The following is a 20,308-nucleotide window of genomic DNA, read 5'->3' as shown; positions in this document are numbered from 1 at the left end:
GATGTAAGATAATTTACTGCAGTACAAAAGTTTCAAAGGCTTGGAAATGACCAAGTAACATTTTTGTCAAATTCAAAAGATTCAAAGCTTTATTTGTCTCAAACAAGTAAAAAAAAGAATATAGTGCAAATACGTCTTTCCACATAAAGGAATCTTTCCAGACTTCTTTTGGAATTCTGTTGTGTAGCAAATAAAGTCAATGCAGGGCAGCACATACAGAAATTGGCTGGATATCTGCTGTTTAACATGCCCTGCACACAGATATAGAACAGGTGACCGAACTATATCGAGTTAACCTTGTACACAGTTGTGGTGTGGTGTGCTGTGGTGTTCATCATAGCTGTTTATTAACATATCAGGAACTGGAGACAAACATAAAACCAAACTTCACACATGATTAAGAATTATAAATCTTTTATTGTGCATGGATCCTTTGTAGATATCATGGCTATACAGATACACTTTAGATACATACCTATGATTATACATTTTTCCCATAACGAACATTTTAAAGTGATATGTCTGGTAGTATGTATAGTATAACAAATTTTCATTTTGGAATGTACGGTGTATGAGGTAACTGCAAACATTAAAATTACATAAAAATGGTCTCTATTTTTGTGCATATTTTACTCATTTTTGTAGCATTTTGTTAATCTCCCCAGCCAAAGGTAGTAAGCCCAGGGTGAAGAGGTGTTAAAATGGCACACGTTGCAATCGCTATCAAAAATAGGAATTTGAATTCTTTAAATGACAAAGAGAAGACATTTGCAGAATGTCTCAAAGACCAAATCATGTAATTATCCAAGACGTTTTGCAAGGTACCTGTATTTCATTTTTACAGTTGCAACAGCAGTTATCTGCCCAAAACCAAACAACACTAGACCCTACAGCCAGATTACCAGTGAAAACTCAGCATTAGCAATCTGTTACGAATACTTAACACACAGAGAAAAGGCAAATATTGATTCACAGGAAGTACATGATATTTTGTATCTGCCATTTGCGTTCCATGATTCATGAGTACTCAGGATTTATTATTTTCTCTGGAGAGTATTAACTTATATTACTTCAATATTATAAAAAAATATACTTCACACATGTATGACCTGACAAAAAAATCAAAATAAATCATAATACATAGAACTACTTTCCATTTCTCTCACGATTACGTATGTTTACTAACATCAAATAAATGTTGCAAAAATAAAAGAAAATAAAACACAGTTTAGTGTTTCCTAACACTAAAAGAAAAACATTGAAAACTTAAGAGAAATTAAGAAAATTCTCCCGAGATTTTTTTCCTCTCCAATTAAGGCCTCTGAAACAACTGGTACATACTTTTTTTCTGTTTTTTTTTTTTTTTTTTTTAATTATTATAATTTTTTTGTTTTTGTTTTTTTGCTGAGATAGATCAGCTGTTTCAGTGACACATTATGTGGTACTACAACTTTTAAAACACCCAAAACACAATCTCAAAGTGTGTTCTATAAAATGCATCACAAGACCCAAGACGCAATTAGTCAAGGTTTTCTTTCACTAAGGTGCAAAATCAATTACTGGGGAAAAAACAAAACAAAATAAAACAAAACATACAGTTAAGCATACATTTTTTGTGCTGAACAACAATATTTCGGAGTAAAGCAGCTGCATGATTGTAAAAACAAGCTACAGTATAACTATATGATAGTAAAAATAATTAGAATTCACTGTTAGTTTGGTTTTTGTTTGTTTTCTAACTTTATTCTGAGCTTTTTTTTCCTCAAACTTACAGGTCCTTGTGTCTTCACTGTACAAAAATATACTAACATTTCTCCAGTCATTTTTGCATCCTTAAACATTCTGAACATCAAAAAGGTTGGAAAGTGCTATATGAACGTTCTATGATGTGAGCAAGATTTTCATTTCTGTTTCTTCTCTCACCAGACCCCTTAAACTCCAGCAGGGGCTCAAGTCCCTTCATCTGGCCCTGAAGCCCTCCCAGCCGTGTACCTCGGTGGCACAAACTACATACAATATACACACACCTCACTGTGCAAACACTGGCCCACCAGGTCCCAGGATCAAATAGCACATAGGCTAATGACACACCTACATACTATTTTTGGAGCACACCTACCAAAAACGGTTTCATACTGGACACATAAATGGAAATATAAATAATGACTATTTCTATACACACATACATATGTATATGTATATGTATATGTATATATATATATATATATATATATATATATATATATGTGTGTGTGTGGTGTGTGTGTGTGTGTGTGTATACACACACACACACACACACACACACATACATATATATATACATACACATATATACTGTAATTAACAACATGAGTCGAAGCGCCCCTTCCCCCTGACCCTCTCCCCAAAATAAACCAAATCCCTGCTCTTTCAGAATTCCTTATGCACAAGAACCTAATCATAATGGAACAGAAATCTGAACTGAACAACAGACACCACAAAGCTGGGGCGAGGTGACAAAGGCAGGAGAGTCAGGGAGGTATCACAGGTGCCTAATAAGTTGTTACATCCTTTATAACTGATATTCAGCTCTCACTCACCAGCCCTTCCTCCCCTTACACCCTAATGGGAGTAACACGATTACTCTGTTGACAACGGAAAACAGTAAGTATAAAATGAAGAATACAAAACAACAGAGAGAGGGGGGGAAAGAATAAAGCTATAATCCTGCAGCTGGGTGGCGCAAACTGCTCATTTAATGACAAAGTACTGAATAACAAAAGCGATGAGGATGGCGATGACGGCGAACACCATGAGGAGGAGGAAAGCGCACTGCTCGTCCGTCAGGCTTCGTCTGGCTCGGCTGGACTCCGTGCCGGCCCTGGACCCCGAGCCGGCCGCGCCGCCGCCCACCGCCACCTCGTTCCGCTGTGGGGAGAGGGTCACCGTGGGGCTGTAGGGACCGCTCAGCTCTGGGGCGTCCTGGCAGTGCCTGATAGCGCACACCCGGAAACGGTAGTCACTGCTGGGCTGCAGGTTCTGTACGTGGAAGGATGTGGCGGAGCCTTTGTAGGCCTGCAAAACAGGATGGGGAGGGGAGGAGAAGTGTGATTAAAAAATAAGATCTAATAAGATTTTTTGTCTTTTGTGAGATACTACATATTTTTTAACTGCACAAATCCATTATTTCTGTCTTTTTCATCTTTCCATCCACATCACCACGCTTGTGATATGACTAAGGAAACACAGTAATTCAACTGCTGAATGAATCTTCTTGAAATAGTGAACCTGGTGACCAATATTAGTGAAACTAGGTTTGCTTGTATCAAACAAATCCTTCCCATGTTGCTACCTCTGACAAATTGGATGAAGTTACCAATCATCTCTGTGACAGGGATAATGGAAAAACAGGTATATGTTACTCTTTTAGCTTTATCTATTTAATTTGCAAGCTATTTTCTGATTTATCTATTAGAATTATGTTGTTTGTCACCTTGGATGAAGTGGGAAGCCATCTGCCTTTGCTGTTTACCCAGCTGACACACCCACGAGTTCTTAGAGAGCCTTGTGAACCTGATCTGTTTGGTTGCTAGAGTGACACTTTTTTGATATTCTCTTTGCTGAGTTATATAACTTTACATTGAAATGATAAAATTAGGTGTAAAAATGAAATTAACACATTCACAACTTGTCTTGTTTGTAAATTGGGAATCTAATGAAAAAGACAAAGATTACTGGAGGAGGGTGCAAACAGTTTTTTACTTTATACTGGGTGTTAAACTAGCGCAAGTATAAAGTTATCAAATTGTCAGTTATACATCAGCTGATCAACTGGCCTGGTTGGTCCAAAGACTGAAGCAAAATGAATAATTCTCCTTTCTTAAAGACTGAGTCCAGGCCACTGAGACTGACAATAAAGATGGAAACAAACTCATGCGGGATGGCAGCCACATATTTCAACTCCCTGATTCAATTGCCATGTATGATGTGGTGGGATTAGCATAAGCCTGCGGTAGCCATTATTCCACGTTAACGTAGCTGGAGGCCACTGAGAGGGATGAATGTGCTGGCAGGGGCTAGACACCTGGGATACCACATGGATCAATGACCTTTGCATAATGGGCAATTTAAAGCCAGCGCTGACTTATACAGAACGCTGCAATGCCACGCTGAAATTATTAAGGCCCCCCCCCCCCACCCAGATCCATCTGCATCCTGATCTGCATCAGCCACTGTGATGAATGGAGGCTCAGTCGCAGGTAACAAGTGAAGGACACAAAATACGAAGACCTGAAAAATACCCAGACCTTCACACATCAGTACCTGTTTAAACTCAGAGTTTCCCATCATGTACTGCAAGGTGTAGGTGATCGGGTCCCCCTTCATGGGCGGCAGGACCTCCCATGTGACTTCACAGGAGTTGTCATCTAGACGCTCCACTTTAGGGGCTGGAGGGTGAGGGTTGCATGAGCGAGAGAAGAGAGAGCAGATGTAATGAAAGGTACAGTGAAGAGTAGAAAGCATTATCCTAAATATTGGCTATTCAATATCAATATTAATATTATTAAGTGTAAATACAAATAACACCAACAGCTCTACGGACACCGCCTGAAAATTTTTATATGGTATACGTGGTACTGACATCTTAGCCTTCTACCCATTTGTTAGAATAACATATAATCCTAAACACAGGAGAGTAAATCTCGTATTTAGTGATGCTCCTCACTGAAGGGAAGTACCACACTGACGTGTGAAAAACTACTTTGGTCTAAACCTACAAAAACTCAGGGACAGAATTCAGAATAACCTCATTTGCAACCTATGATTGTAGCCTTGAATTCTTTAACATTCAAACTTCCAACTTTCTGTTTGAATCTGAACTTTGGTGGCTGCTACTGAATGCATTTGCTTTAATACAAGAGAACTTGCTTTGATATGTGCAGTGACTCAGCTGAATTAAGAGTGAATTCTAGACAACTACATGTAACATTTCCCCATCAGCAGAGTGCCATAAGTATGAGTCATGCTCTTCTTTAGGTAGGTGGCATTTTAAGCAAAAACAATAAAAAATATGTGGTTGTATTGAACTGGTAAAGTGCCGGGAGCGTGGAGCAGGGAGGGGTTCTAATCCTTTGTGACACTATGATATTAGGCCTTACACTTTATGTCAAATGGTTAGTCTGAATTCAAACAGTTTATAGTTGAGAGTCCACTTCACTGTGTGGGGAGACAAACAAAGAGTTGAGTAACACTGACAAACTGGCACATGACAGCGTGCTTCAAAAGAGGTGGCGCACTGAGAATAAAACCCACGTCCTCATTACTGACTTCAACATGTAGGATCAAAAGAGGCTTTTGCAGAGGCTGGTCGAGAAAACACCACAGTGCTGAGCAACCCGACTCATGATGACAGCCGACAAGTGAATCTCTGCTTGCCTGGGTCTTAATCAAATGTGAGTCAAACTTGGGTCGACTGAGGTTAAAAGCTGAGCACACTGGCTGTCTGTATGTCAGCAGTGAGTGTTTGTAAAGATAATAAAAGCTGATCCACATTGGGTAAAGTGAGCGAATGACTGAGAAAGAGAGAGAAAGAACAGAAAGAAATCAAAAGAAATTTAAAAAAATAAAGAGACAAGAAAGGCAGAGCTGAGAGCTGCCACTGTACCTTTCACAGGGGCTGGAGGAGAGCGTGGGGTTGTGAACGTGTAAACATTGGAGAAGGGCCCTTCGCCCGCCTCATTAAAGGCCTGGATGCGGAACATATAAGAGGTAGACTCATTAAGCCTCTGGACTTTGTGTGTGTGGCATGGTCCTTTATACAAGGATAGAAATCTGCAATGACAGGAACATGAAAAGAAAGACAGAGTGAGAGAGAGAGAGAGAGAGAGAGAGAGGAGAGGAGAGGAGAGAGAGAGAGAGAGAGAGAGAGAGAGAGAGAGAGAGAGAGAGATTTAATGAGCAAAAGGGTAAAGATGACAAAAAGAGAACAAGACAAGTGACTCCTCTGTCAGGAAATATACAGCGGCATAAAACAGATCATCAGTTCCTGTCTCCTTATAAGGCACTCCGTCTAGCGCATTGCTTTCTCTGTACCCCACCCTCCTTGATACAGCTTATCTGAAGCTTTTGCTCAAACACCAGTCTCCTCTCTTTATCAGTTTATCTTTTGTCAGGTCACTTCCTCTCGCCTGACTAATGCGCCACTGACCTGCCGCTCTTGTCCCCCATCTGCAGCTGATACTGGAGGGCGTCTGAGGTGGCGGCTTTGGCTGGGCCATCGCCCCACTTGAGCCTGAGGGTCTGGTGGCTGAAGGCAGTGCACTCCAGGCGGGGCGGCTGCGGGGGCAGGGGCTTCGTCTTCAGCTTAAAGGTGTGACTAAAGGGGCCTGCTCCCAGGCTGTTCAGGGCTTGGATTCGGATCCTGAGGAAGAAGAAAGGGAGATGTCAACATCAGAGGGCTGCGAGGACTGAGCTGACCTGAGCGGAAGCACTGCAGTGACTGCCAAAGTGGCACTAACAGTATTTTATCCCATTGACAGATATTTACGTTCAGCCTCTGTTAATGTACAGTCTGTGACCACTCTGATGGTGACACACTTAAGAATGTTTTGGCTCTGTATCTGGTTCTGAGCACACCCTCAGCTGGACAAAAGCTGAAAGTCAGCACTTTAATTCAGCCTAAGGCTTTGTTTCATTATGTGTTGAGCCAAAACAATGAAAAATATGTCACTGTCCTACAGTTTCCAGACTGCACTATGTAACTGCTACAGTACTGTGTGGGCCTAAAATAAACAGCACATAATTAAACCAGTGTAAAATACATTCTGTGCAGATGACATTTCAGATAAATAATAAGACTTTCATAAAATAGGAATCAATGAGAGAGATTTTATTTTCTCTAACTCTGTATGACTGGAGTTTCATGTAAAAATACCTGTTTGACAATCCTAAAAGAAAAACTAATACAGACAAGTCATCAGATGATATTAGCTGTGACATTGTAAAAAAAATTTTGGTGTTGAATATGACTAGATGTTACCCAAAATGCTGCTTGTCCATTTGGAAATCCAGGCTTTCTGGATTTACAAATGGACAGGACAAATTGACCTGTATCAACTTGTGAGTGCTGAGATCTAATTTTCAAAAAGTGGTAGGTCCGCAAGGTGCTGTGTTGTGTAGTAACGCATGTAATGCAACATTTCGTAACCCTTTGCATTTACAATGACGAAGCGCCAACCTGTAGCTGGTGTCAGGCTGCAGATTCTGGATGATGTGTTTGGTGACGGGACCAATAACGATGGGCTGGCGCTCTCCGAGGTCAATCAGGTAGGAAGTGATCTCAGAGCCGTGATCACATGGGGGGTCCCAGCAAATACCCAGGCAGGTGGATGGAGAGTAGAGCGGTGGAGGCCGGGAACTGTTCTCCTCCTCGTCTTCATCCTCATCTGCTTCCACTGGAGTCTCGTACCTTTGCAGCTCAGACTCCTTCAGCGCGTAGATGTTGCTGACGGCTGCGGGCACCGAGCAGGGCGTCTGGCACAACACCGCCTCGCTGAAGGGCCCCACGCCGGCCACATTCACAGCCTGAACAACAGCGAGACACAAGAGTCAGCAAATCAAGTCGATGTCAACTCTCACTTGTGACGTGAGAGGACAAACGTGTAACGCCCACATTTGACCACAAGGTGGAGTTCCAAAGTAAACATAGTTGGTAAGGGTTTCAACATGTGGTTTTTCATTTTCTAGCCAAGTCCTAAAGAATGGAAAAACAAATAAAATTACATATTTGAAAAACTAGGACAATGTGGGTTAGGTTTTTAATTACTATTATAATGAAAGTCTGGTTTTATAGTCTGACCAGAGTGTAATATTTAGGGATGGTCTGAGCACTTAAACCAGATGAGAACTGTCTGTATTGTGGACCAATAGTGGCAATGGTGAAAAAAAAAAATGTGTGTGAGGACCCATAAGCAGCCAGAGTTCCTCCCTTCCTCCCCTGTTGGGCCACAAAAGAGGCTGCAAGAGAACAGCATGGCCTGAAATTTCAGCCTGAACCAGACCCAAAGGACAAAGCCAATGTTTTAATGCCAGACGCTGTCTCTTCTATTAGACAAACACTGACTACATTGGTGACAGTCTAGAAATGCATTCAATGGAACAGCACAATAGAGACACCTGCTGCTGTATCAGTCCACTCATCATGACGAAGTAATGAGTGAACCGACTGCAGACTACAAACAGTGGTAATGTAGCAGGCATTGGATAGCCATCAAAACAGGCAAGTGCACAGAATCAAACCTCTGTCCACCAATACAGCAAATCCTAAAAAATAACAATCCTTTGCTACGCAGCTGCTCAGCAAATTCAATTGGACTCCACACCCTGCACTGATCTGAGAGGGATACTGTGTCAATAATCAATTCACAGTTAACAGCTGTTCTTCAAATCACTGCCAAACACCTAAACCCACAAAAAGGAATCTCTGAAACCCGACAACCTGGAGACTTAAAACTCGTTTGAGTTGATAATAATTATCAACCAAACCACGGCTGCATCCTGATGGTATGATGTCATTTACAGTAATTGCAATGTTTTTTGGACAATTATGATCACAACTTCCAATGGTGCCGCAACAGACAGAACAACTGAGGCAGGACTGTTCCCAGTTGTCATGCCCCCCTTTGTTCCCACCAAGTCACATTTTGATTGCAGACACATTGCAGATACCCTGATCTGCACTTTCAAAAAGCAAAATTTAAGTTTCTTTTAAGAACCTTTCTACACTTTCTAAATCTATCTGGGGCAGATTCTGTGATGGACTTAAAAGCAGATTTTTGCTTGAGCACTGCTGATCAAAGCTCTAAGGTGAGAAAAGGAGGATCGAATTTGCATATTTTATACTGACATTGCCAGTAAAAATTCCAATCAAACCTATAAGGGCATCGCACTCACTCATTTGATCAAATTAATTTCCACAGACCCACACTGGAATATTGCTGTTGTTGTTTCAGTGATGTTATTGTGAAATTCAACTATTCATAAAATAATTAGCCTTGGATTCATCAAATAAATTGTTTGTTCATGCTCACCTGTACCCGGCAGAAATAGTTGGTTGCAGGCAGCAGCCCTTTCATTTCATGGCTGAGTCCCGGTCCACTGTAACACACCTGCATGCTGCCCTCAGCAGCTCCCCACTCTAGACGAAATTCTGTCACTGGTGCTCCATTGCAAGGAGGGGCCTAAGAGACAAACACCAGCAAGAATGCCCATCAGCACTTAAACAAGAGGACACTGTGGTTGTCTTTAATAATAATGCTGCGTATGTTACCTCCAGTCAAAATATATATAATTATAATTTGTGTACATTAGTGGGGGTAACTGAAGTAGAGCCTGTCTTACCTCCCAACTTATAACAACACAGCTGGGGGATTTGCATGTGGTGGAAGGAGCCTTGCACTGCTCAGGTGCCCCGGGGCCGGTTGTAACCTCACAGCGCTCAGAAAGAGGCCCAAACTATATGCACAGAAGAAAAGAAATAATAAAAGAAAACAACTGAATACAACTGCAAAATCTAATATTAGACTGTTAAAATGAAATTTAGTGAGAGAGGCTCAAAAACATGTATTGGAGAAAAACAATTCCTTCTTCTGTTACTGATAGATCAACCTTGACAGTCTTTCTCACCCCAGCCTTGTTCGCTGCCTTGAGCCGGAAGCTGTAGGTTTTACCAGGCATTAAGCCTCCCACAGAGCAGTCCAGTTCTGGACCCTGGTAAACCTCCCTGCTCTCCTCAGACTGCGGCCCACTCACTTCTACACTGTAGCAGGACACTGGGCTGCCTCCGTCTACCTGAGGGGGACCTGGGAAATTTGTGCAACCGGTATTTATAAATCAATATACTTTAAAAAGGGTTGGCTAAAATAAATAAATAAATAAATCAGTATATATACAAAGATAAATGTACAAACAATACAAACTGCATAATCAAAGCTCATAGCTTTGAGGTACTTTGTTAGACAAATAAATGCATCAACAGAAGCTAGAATACTTCCCACACAGATCTGAGTTGGAGAGGAATGACTCACCCCAGCGCAGTTGCACCTCCCTGGCTTTGGGCTTGCCCACCAGCCGAGGGGGCTGGCAGGGCCCTGGGGGCACTGCGGGAGTCTGGACCTGCAGGGTCTCCGACAGCTTGCAAGGGAAGACAACACACCAATTAAGACCCAGAGAAAATATCAAATTGACAACCTCACACCCCGCCTCTCTTTCTTTCCCACACCACACAAACGCACTGGACAAAGACTGTCGTTTTACCCAGCTTATCAGACCGTCTCCGGCTACGGCAGACCAGAAACCACACAAATACGAATGCATCGTTCAAAGCTACATCGGCATGAAGAGAGATATTCTGTGTTCCTCACAAAGTAGTGGATAGAGTAAGACAGATTGTCTGGTGAGCAAAAAAAAGAAGGTCTTTTTCAAACTCAACTTCTGTGACAAAAGGCAAACATGTGAGTGTTATGTCACATTGTGCTGCACCAAAAGGCAGGAGCTCACTACCATGACTCATGTTTCTTTACAAGCCCCATCATGAATAAATGCATGCACTAACAGCTGATGAAGAAATTAATGAAGAGCGTCTGTGAACTGAACTAATTAAGAAAAACATCCTCTGACACATGCAGGGAGGGTTAATCGATTAGCGGGCTTTGCCTTGTACTTGCACACCAGGAAGCATAGTCTAATCTCCAAAACATAGGAGACTGGGTGAATGACAATTTCCTATTAAAACTCACCATAAATAGAGTGCATATCTAGAATTAGTCATGTAAAATTTATCAGATCGACCCTGGGACGTGATGAGATTCATGGCTGCCTGGCCTAACAATTACTGTACACGTAACAGCCAAGAAATGCATCAATAAAAATACAGCCAATAGAAAAAAAACAGTACTTGTTTATCAGTTTTATACAGCTACACTGTTGAGTGGATTGCTGTGACCAGTATGGGGAAGGTGTCTGTTCACACATATTAGATGTGTGGCGTGACCCAGCTTTGCAATTATAAGTCTGTTCTAAGTTAAATAAACAGAATTAATAGTAATGCTAGCACTTGTGTATGTATATTAATTAAAAGAAAAGATTGATTTTGTGATCCCATTCAAAATCAGAACTGATCAGCAAACTCCTTGAATTCCAGTGGCGAAACACAAGGCCATGTGTGCGACTGTGTGTGCACGTGTGCTGATGCTGAATGACTCACTGGGCTCTGCCCCCCCTCGCTCATGCAGTAAACTCGCGTCTGGTAGGAGCAGCCGGGCTTCAAGCCTTCACACACATGCTCCATGGCTGGCCCTGAGTACACCAGCTCCCACGACAAGCCTAGAGTACAAAAACCATTTCAAATACATTTGAATTATTTCAATAAACAAATATTTTTAATGTCCAAAACGTCATTTTCACTTGAAATTAAATAATGAAACATTTTTACCGTCAGCATTTGCAACTCACCACTTAAGCCCTCAGACAGCTCCATGACATACTTTGTGACATCTGCTCCACCATTATCTTTTGGGGGCTCTAGATTTCAAAACAAGCAAAAAAGAAAATCATTATAAAACAGCACGATCACCCAGTAAGCTCAGTTTTCACTGTGTTATGTCTGGAAATGCACTCGAGAATTGATTCATTCCAGTAAAATGAGCACTGAAGCAAATCAACAAACTATGAAATATGGGGAATGATTTCATGATAGCGGAACTTACTGCCTCCGATAATTCCCAAAACTCTTTAGTATTATGCGGTTAGTAGGAAAAGCTAAATGTAGATGAAGCATGAGGTGGCCTTTTGCACCCCTAAAATGTCTTCAGAATCACATTTCAGTGGAAACAGAGAGAAATTTGACAATGTTTCCAGATCCGAAGACATATTTATTTTCCATTTTGAAAACTGGAAGCAGAGACCAGGCACAGCAGTGAGTGATGTGTTTGCCCAGTGAGGGTTAGGCAGGACTCATGCGGATGTCCGAATGAAGGAGAGAACTGTCAGTCATCCATTGTATGAACTACTTGGAAAATCATCTGTCTCTAGCAGATTAATCTCTGGTCAGACAGAGCTTCATGAGAAAAATGAAATTGTAAACTCTTGTCAGGTTGTCAACTACAACTAAGACTCAGGTGTTTTTATCAAAAAAAAAAGGGGGGGGGGAGCAGACTGGTAGGAGGTGCTCACCCCAAGCCATCTTGAAGCTGTTGGGCAGGACTCTTCCTCTGATGACAGGCCTGCAGGGACTGCTGGGTCTGTCTGGGTTTGTGATGAACTCCACTACCTGGCTGGGGTTGCTCTTCCCCTCTGAGTTGTATGCCGCCACCTGGACAAAGTGCATGAATACAAGCAGTGAGAACTCATATTATTCCTATCAATAAGGGCAAGTGAATAAAGGTCATTATGATTCCTGATAACAAGCGCCGACTGGACTCAGAGAACGGTAATGAAGGGATGTGAGAGACACCGTGAGTGTAACGCACTTTGCCTGCAACCAGAATGGCTTCAGACAAATACCACGTTATCAAAACAAATTCAGCTCCTTAAATCTACAGATACATTTCAGCAAAACTGCTTTGACATCACAAGCATTGCAATCAAAAAATGAGGCAATAAGCTTCAGTGGTATTTGCATTTCAGTGTGGCACGTGCAATTATATGAAAATCTCTGTGAGCCTGCTGAGTACAGCACATCCGCATACTGTACAAGACAAACCCTGCACAGCACCCAGCCTCCCCTCACACAGCGCAGCTGGATAATTGGAAATAAGGGAGGGAGGGAGTGTTGAAAGTGACTAATGAACATTTCATTTGGGCATATGGCGGTTTGTTTGGGTAACACAAGATCTTTCTGTCAGTATCATGTTTAAGAATGCTGTGGTATGGACTTTCCTGGCTATGTGAGTAAAGCTTACTAATTTTATTATCACTTTACGCATTTATATGGTTTCATGTTATTAAGCGCTGGACAGACGGAAAGAGCACTTGTTGTGTTTTGCTGCAGGCAAATAACAAGTATTAGGGAGAGGAGCGCTTTGAATTAGTGTGAAGCAGCTTTGAGCTTCAACTAATAAAGAGTTTAATTTCAGAGTATAACACAGCTATTTAACCAAACTGACTATGACCACGTTGTAGAATATAGCAGCTACGCATAACTTAGGCGATGAAATAAAACTACCCTGCTCTAAATTTAAAGGGGGCAGGTGCTATGTCTTTATTACTGTCAACGTAAAAAAGCCATAAATTCCAATTATGAATTAAACTGTCACTCAATAATTCCTACCTTTTCTACGCTATCTGAAACACTCAGCCCGAAGCTTGTTGGTTGCTACGGAAGACCTTTAATCATTAAAAATGATTACTAATAAGGATTCACTTTTTAAAAGGGCTACCGAATTTCTTACAACAGCTGGGCACTGTATTTTCTATTACTGCTCAAAAGTAAACATTTGTTGGGGACTATTTTCTGTGCATAAATACACACCAGTGAGTGTTTATGGAAGTAGGATGGTTTAAATATTTCTTGGACAACAACAGAGATCTTTGGCACAGAGGCTACACATAAGCAATACTTGTTAGTATTTGATAAATGTATCATGTGGTTTGGTCTTTACATGTGATTTGCTGGAAATAAAAAAAATATAGAATATTACTAGCCATATCCTTTAAAAAGTAATGTTTTTTTTCCAGTTATAATACATAATAATTATATTATAGGCATAAGCCCTAGTATGAACAACTTAACTCAAACTCAGTCTGAGTATATCAATGTCCTCCAGCACTGCAATACACAGTCAGAGATGAAAACCTCAAGATACTTTTATCTGAAGTGCCTTAGAGTATTATGCCTGCATATGTATTTAGCATGAATGGCCTTAGTGGGAATTAAACCACTAACCCCAGCGGTGTTAGAATCGCATTTCTAGGAGTAGGTTTGGTCTTCTGCTGCACAATTTGCAAGCCCCTGAAATCATTACCTGATCCGTCATGAGATGTGTTCGGTTTTCTATCTCCCTTCATTCTCACGAGTCAATTTCTGACATGGATAGCAGATATATTACACAGGGGCTATCTGAAGCCTTCACAAAGCCGAATCTAAGATTTTCAACACCTTTATAAATCTGCCTGGAGCAAATCCCATGACAGATTTAGAAACCACGGTAAGAAGCAAAGCTGTCAAAACCAGCTGATTTTTAGTTTGAATACTGCTAATGAAAGTAGAGAAAAAGAAGAAAACTGAGGGTGTTAGAAAAAAAAAAAGTGTATAAGTATATAGTGAATCAATCTCTCTCCAACAAATGGAGGTTGTTTCATACTGACCCTGCCTGTAAGTATTAACATGCAGATGCAACACAGGCCTTCAATTTACTGTAGATAATTTATCATTAATCTGGGCCAGTTTCACTAACGCGCCACTATTCTGTTTATTATCAGGAGCATCACGAGTCTTTCTTGCAATGGTCTCTGTGTCTGACGTCTCACCTGTGATTCATCAGAGCCATTTACAGTCAACAATCAAACAAATCAAATAGTCAGGTCTTAGAGGAGAACATCACAATGTGAGATGAGGGAAATGAGGGAGATGACAAAAATACAATGACATGAAGAGAAAGACACTTGTCTGTTCCTAAACTCAGTCACACTACTGCCAGCCAAAAAGCCAGCGTGGCTTAAATGCTGACTAGCTTCTCACTGGGGCCCCACATGTAACGAGCTGTGGAGTCCTCCTGTTTATGCTGTCAGTTGCCCACCGCCCTGCTGGCAGAATCCTGCAAACGGATGAGTCATAGTGCCACAGTGGGCTTCTGCACCCTCCTCGCCTGAAGCCTGTCCCCTCTACATATGCTGCAGCCTAAATTAAACCTATGGATCACTGGCTTTGACTGCAAACATCACAGGGCTTCCTTACCCTAAACCTGTACTTGGTGCTCCTGTGGAGATTCCTGACGGTGCAGGAGAGCTCGTCGCCATCGTAGCTTGGCTGGAAGCCATATCCCTGGGACAAAGATAAATGACATAGGGAGAAAGGAAACAACCAGGTGAGCAATGGTTTACAAGACAACCATTGTAGAGAAGAAAACAAAGCGTTCTGCAGGGAGACAAACAGCTACAGGGGATAGAGGAACTTTTTTGTGTTTTCCCTGGCAAGCCCTGTGTCTGCAAGTTGCTGCTTGGGGTGATGCAGGCAGAGGTGACAGTAGCTATAAATGTCACATAACTTTAAAAGCAGACTGTTGAAGTAAAGCAAAAAATAAGATGTAAATTAGATTTTTCCTTTTGGCTGCGTTGAAGGGAACAACAGAGTACGTGAATACACTGAGTAGCTATGCAATGATGCATATCAACCAGGAAAACAGGTCTATTATTCATTGATTATAACTGTTAAAACTGTAAGTGTTCTTTGTTAATGCTGTGCATATTTAATGCTGTCTGAATGCATTTGGCACCACTGGCCTCTAAGAAGCAATGACTGAGCAAATAAAGTAAACACTTTACATAGAGGCGAGACAATACGTATAATAAGTTGCAGATATTGCGGAGTCATTCATGCACTTCAATCAGCTGATTTCTCTACTTAAAAAAAAAAAAAGACTATGTGAGACGTACTGAGCCTTCCTCCTCCATCTCCAAAATATAGTAGATGTCGTCCTCCTTTGGAGAGCTAGAGGGTCTCTGCCACTTCAGACACAGCCAGGTCACCCCCGTCATCTCCAGCTCTGGAGGGAAGGGTGGCAATGGCACACTGCATGAGGTGAACAGGTCCACCACTTCACTGAACTCGCTGGGGAGGGCAGAGAGAGACAGAGGATGGGAGAGAATGGGAGAAAGAAGACAGCAGAGACACAGCGTGAGAGAGAGACACACGTGTGCGCACAGACAGGAGACAGTGAATGGAAGAAACAGTAATATAAAAATGGACAACATGGAGGGTACCATCCAGGAAAATAATCTAGCATGTTAGGGTGCCTACCTTACACCCATGTCATTTTTGGCTGCGAGGCGGAAGGAGTATCTTGAGGCTGGTGAAAGCTTGGTCACTCTGTACTGCTTCTGAGGTCCATAGTAGCACTGTTCATAAATTCCAGTGCCTTTCCCCTTCAAAGAATAAAGTTTTTACTTTTGAGAACAAGTAATTAGAAATCTCAGTTGCTCATAAAACACGAGACAACATTTTTTTCATGAATCATAAATGTTTAAAAAAATTACCTCATCCCATTGAAGAATGTAGTTCTGGATTTTGGAGCCGTTGTCACATGGAGCCTGCACATAAACCATACATACTCTTATTTATACAGTTATTTATTTGTTAGGACTTTTAAGATGTAAGCATAGAGTGAAAACAGTATCCTCTCACAGACTGAGGCAGAACATAGTGAAGGAAGTGTAGGAGGTTTTCAGATGACTTAAGTGCCACCATCTTCAGTTCAAAATCTAACACTAAACATTCCCTTCAACTGGCATTAATTACAAAGAAGCGAGCTTCAGCTCCTCTAATAACAAATAAGGTGCATCAAGGTGTGTTTTAAAGGTTTCATTAATTCAGGGTTTACTGAGCATGTATGGTTGTTCTTGAGGTGCTTCGCTCACACATTTTTACTCACTAACTCACAGCTGGGAGGTGATCTGTACAACCACTATCTTTTACTGCTAGCAATTGAGCAGCTTTAATGAAGCCACGGCAGATAAAGTACCGCACTGAAGGCGACGTCAGCAACAGTTGTTGAGGAAGGGGAGATTGTTTCTGAATCTCTTTTTCTCCTTCTCCCAGCCAGTTTAAGGGTTTTAATTGGGTGACCTTTTAGTCTTCAACCTATTTCTCCTACCTTCAGGCTACCTATAAGGACAATTTTGAGGCAGGTATCACATACAAAACCTGTATTAAATATGTTATAGCTAGCACCCAATAAAATTACTTGTAACACATATGTATTATTACTGGACAAAAATGGGACCGTGGTCTAAATATTTAATCTACTATGTTTCACATTTTTAGTACATCTTTGTCTTAAGTCAATAGATGCTGCAGCCACCTGTCCCCACCTCCACCCTAAATTCCAACTCCCATCAGTCATCCAACTGTTTTTACCTTCCACTGGAGTACAAGTGTGTTCTTGGTCCCGCTGGCCTTCCTGGGAGGATTGGGAGGATCCTGGCTCACAGCTTAAAGTGGTGAAGCTCACAGCCTCCGACGGGTTTCCCTGTAAACAGTTACACATGGCCTGGACCCTGAGGAAAAGAAGAACAAATCGGTTACACAGTGCTCCTCGGCGTATTAACACTGTAGTTAAATCAAAAGCAGTTGGGAGGGTTATGCCGACCTGACATGATAGTCCGTTGCTGGTCGAAGGTCTTCTAAAGTTGCACTTAGTTCTTCCCCACTGCACCGAAGGAAAAAAAAAAAAACACACACACACATCCTTTAGTGTTGTTTCAGATAACTGTCTGTGTTAAATCTCTAACAACAGTTGGTGTTGAGCCTCACGGCATTTTGCTGTTTGTGCTCACCAGTACATGCTCTTGTACTTCCCATCTTTGCCGCTAAATGAGATGGAGACCTCGTAGCTGACGGACTCCAGGGGGCTGGCATCGTCCTCCGCACTGCTGCTGTCGCTCTCTGGCCTGGTGGGTGCACTCCAGCTCACGACCACTCCTCTGGCCTGAATGTCTGACACCTATCATGTGAAAGTTTCATGGGTCACTATCAAGTTTCACGTAATTTAATCACATCAGGACATGGATAAAAAGCTTTTTACTCCCCTAACCTCACAACCTGCCAAATCTCTATCTTTCAAAATTTTACTACCCAAAACCCAAGTCCAAAGAGGGTCATATCTAGTAATTAGTACTGCACCAAGTTTCAAGTCCTACAAATTTATCGTAAAGAGAATTTCTTATACTTAAATTTCCCAAAACCATCTCAATAATTACACGGCTTGGTAGTGTGCCACTTTGGGAAAAGATTTTTCTGCACTTGGCAGGGATGTGCTGTGCAGCCCTAAAATTTTTCATTCTGTTTTTTTTAAGGAGGTTTAAAAATAGCGAGAGCTACACTGCAGGGGGGGATTCATACGTGGAAGAACTCAATCAGGTCAAGTCGGCATCTCCTCCCCTCTGCCCTGGGGAGAGGGTAGGAGGTGCCCTAGTAAGGTGGGCCTTACTACTTTACTTCCTACAGTTCAATTCTCAGTCCTTTAATAAACCAGTCTGGTAGCAAAGATGGAAAAAAACAAATCCACTTTCCACTGAAGCAGAACCTTGCATCTAACCCACCGTTAACTGTATCCATCATCTCTCAAATAGACTTGTTTTGCTAGTTTTACAAGGAGTTCAGACCTTAGCGACAGCATGACAAATCCCATCTTATATGAGGTCAAGGAAATTCTATTTCTAGTTCTAGTGATTCCCACCAGCTGCTGGTAAAATCCTCTTCTTCATTTATCTACAATGCTGCTGTGAACCTTGCACCATTAAACCAGCAGTTTTCGAGGATTATTTCAAAGAATAAACGAAGTGTGACTTTTGCATACATGCATATTTCTATCTCATTACTGCCTAGCTCTAATAAATAATCTATACTTTGGGTCAAAATAAATGGTTGTCTATGTGCCTTCAAGAATAGCACCATAAGGATGTGAGAGCTTAGTAACTATTCAGTTAAAAATCAGCACCTCTTTCAAAGCAAAGCTCAAACCTTTTAGTAACTGCTAGCACAGTTGTTTAGTGGCACATGTGGGAATAAAAACCCTCAAATGGATGCTAGTCAGCAGGTCTGACTCCATTAGCAAGATGTCAGCAAGAATTCATCATGGATGTTAATAGAATGTTTAATGACGCAATACATTTGCATCATTACAAGTTTTCATGAACACAGCGCTAATAGAGTCACATAAAATCATGCAAATTGTATTAATTTGATGAAGAAGAAACAAAAGACAGCAGAAGTGAATACTAACCACTGGTTTACTGATGGTACTCAGCAGTGCTTGCAGGGCCTGAGCTTCCTCATCTAGCTCTGAGGAGAGAAATACAGATTAATAGAAAATACAGATAGATTTATGGATGGAAAATACCACTGTCTTTAGGAAAAACTGGCACGGAGGTCAACACTGAGAAGAAATAATTTAGGCATGTACTGATAACATGCCAGTAATATAGTAGGTAATGCCTTATGACTTATTCTCTGCCTGCAATTGTTTGTGCTGATATTGTGTGCTCTGTAATCGATCTTCCCTACTGTAACACTTCTGAAGATCATGACTGTGTGCTTCTTTGGACAGTGTAGTAATGCGTGTAACTTTGCACCATCTATCCAATATCTAATCTAGTGGTATAACTACTTTTTGCATGATGATCTAACCCTGAGAATAAACTATTGCAGTAAATCTGTAGCACAACAAATATTGTGGCTTCCTCCTGATTCTCTAGGAATGATCAAAAGCAGGAAAAAAATATGGTACATGATGGCATGTTTTTTTAACACCCCATAACATTTTAGTGGTAGATTGCTCATATGTCAGTGTTTTTGGATTTCTTCATTCTCCGTGAGGTCATGAGGTGAAATTACTTTTTTCCTCCACTTTCAAAATTGACAGTAATTCTTTAATTATGCCCTGGTGTCGCCAAGACGCAGTGTTAAACTCCATGATTAATGAGCAGTCAGAGTTCATGTAATCAAGAATAATGCTGGCCGTGTTGCTGATCCCTCAGTGCCACCAGCTGCTGCAGCTAATGAGGCACTATTCTCAGCACCTAAACACAACACAACACACTCCTAACATCCGGAAAAAGCTGTGTGTCAGCCCAATTGTAAATTTCGACAATCCTCTACCCTTTTGCTTCCTTACCTCCCAACTCTCCGTTTTTTCCCCTGCCTGCCTGCTTGTCAGGGCCGGCCACTGCGTGGCTGAGCTGCCCCTGCTCCGCCTCCAGCCCTTTCCCTCCAACGCCATTGTGAATGTCCACCATCGGGGGGCTGCTGCAAGTCTTCTGTGGCGAAGGGGGAGGGCTGTCCTTCACCTGTCCTCCTCCTCCACCTCCCTGACGCTCCTTCAGTTTCTTCTGCAGACGCTCGTATGTTTTGCTAGTTCTGTCATCTCTGTGAACAAACGGTGGGCGTCCATGTTGGGAGTGAGAATCTGCAGAGACTGAGGGAACAAAAAGGCAACACTTGTGAGTTTGTACGGATACTAACAGGAGTACAAGAAAGACAGAGAAGCAAACCGAAAATGGCAAACTCACAGGTTACTATGAGAAGAACGTACAAATAAACAGGGCAGTACTGAGG

The 20,308-nt window shown here is 41.7% G+C and overlaps 1 protein-coding gene across 1 annotated transcript in view; it reads right to left on the bottom strand.

Annotated features, from left to right (window-relative positions):
* Nucleotides 1-2,285: 2,285 nt before the first annotated feature.
* The window catches only part of fndc3a (fibronectin type III domain containing 3A), a 43,824-nt gene continuing 25,801 nt past the window's right edge, over nucleotides 2,286-20,308 (bottom strand). Inside the window, 22 exon segments of the mRNA XM_018665535.2 lie at nucleotides 2,286-3,054; nucleotides 4,303-4,427; nucleotides 5,645-5,811; nucleotides 6,188-6,400; nucleotides 7,217-7,563; nucleotides 9,069-9,218; nucleotides 9,379-9,492; nucleotides 9,664-9,839; nucleotides 10,065-10,170; nucleotides 11,243-11,361; nucleotides 11,491-11,559; nucleotides 12,211-12,349; nucleotides 14,933-15,019; nucleotides 15,631-15,805; nucleotides 15,995-16,119; nucleotides 16,231-16,284; nucleotides 17,111-17,173; nucleotides 17,175-17,250; nucleotides 17,343-17,402; nucleotides 17,530-17,696; nucleotides 18,978-19,036; nucleotides 19,869-20,168. Of these exon segments, the coding sequence (XP_018521051.1) occupies nucleotides 2,731-3,054; nucleotides 4,303-4,427; nucleotides 5,645-5,811; nucleotides 6,188-6,400; nucleotides 7,217-7,563; nucleotides 9,069-9,218; nucleotides 9,379-9,492; nucleotides 9,664-9,839; nucleotides 10,065-10,170; nucleotides 11,243-11,361; nucleotides 11,491-11,559; nucleotides 12,211-12,349; nucleotides 14,933-15,019; nucleotides 15,631-15,805; nucleotides 15,995-16,119; nucleotides 16,231-16,284; nucleotides 17,111-17,173; nucleotides 17,175-17,250; nucleotides 17,343-17,402; nucleotides 17,530-17,696; nucleotides 18,978-19,036; nucleotides 19,869-20,168 (3,215 nt within the window). The 3' untranslated portion in view covers nucleotides 2,286-2,730.

This window comes from Lates calcarifer, linkage group LG21 (assembly GCF_001640805.2).
Source record: "Lates calcarifer isolate ASB-BC8 linkage group LG21, TLL_Latcal_v3, whole genome shotgun sequence".
Taxonomy (NCBI): domain Eukaryota; kingdom Metazoa; phylum Chordata; class Actinopteri; family Centropomidae; genus Lates; species Lates calcarifer.
The sequence above is the reverse complement of the archived record's forward strand: the minus strand, read 5'-3'. Positions and strand labels throughout refer to the sequence as shown.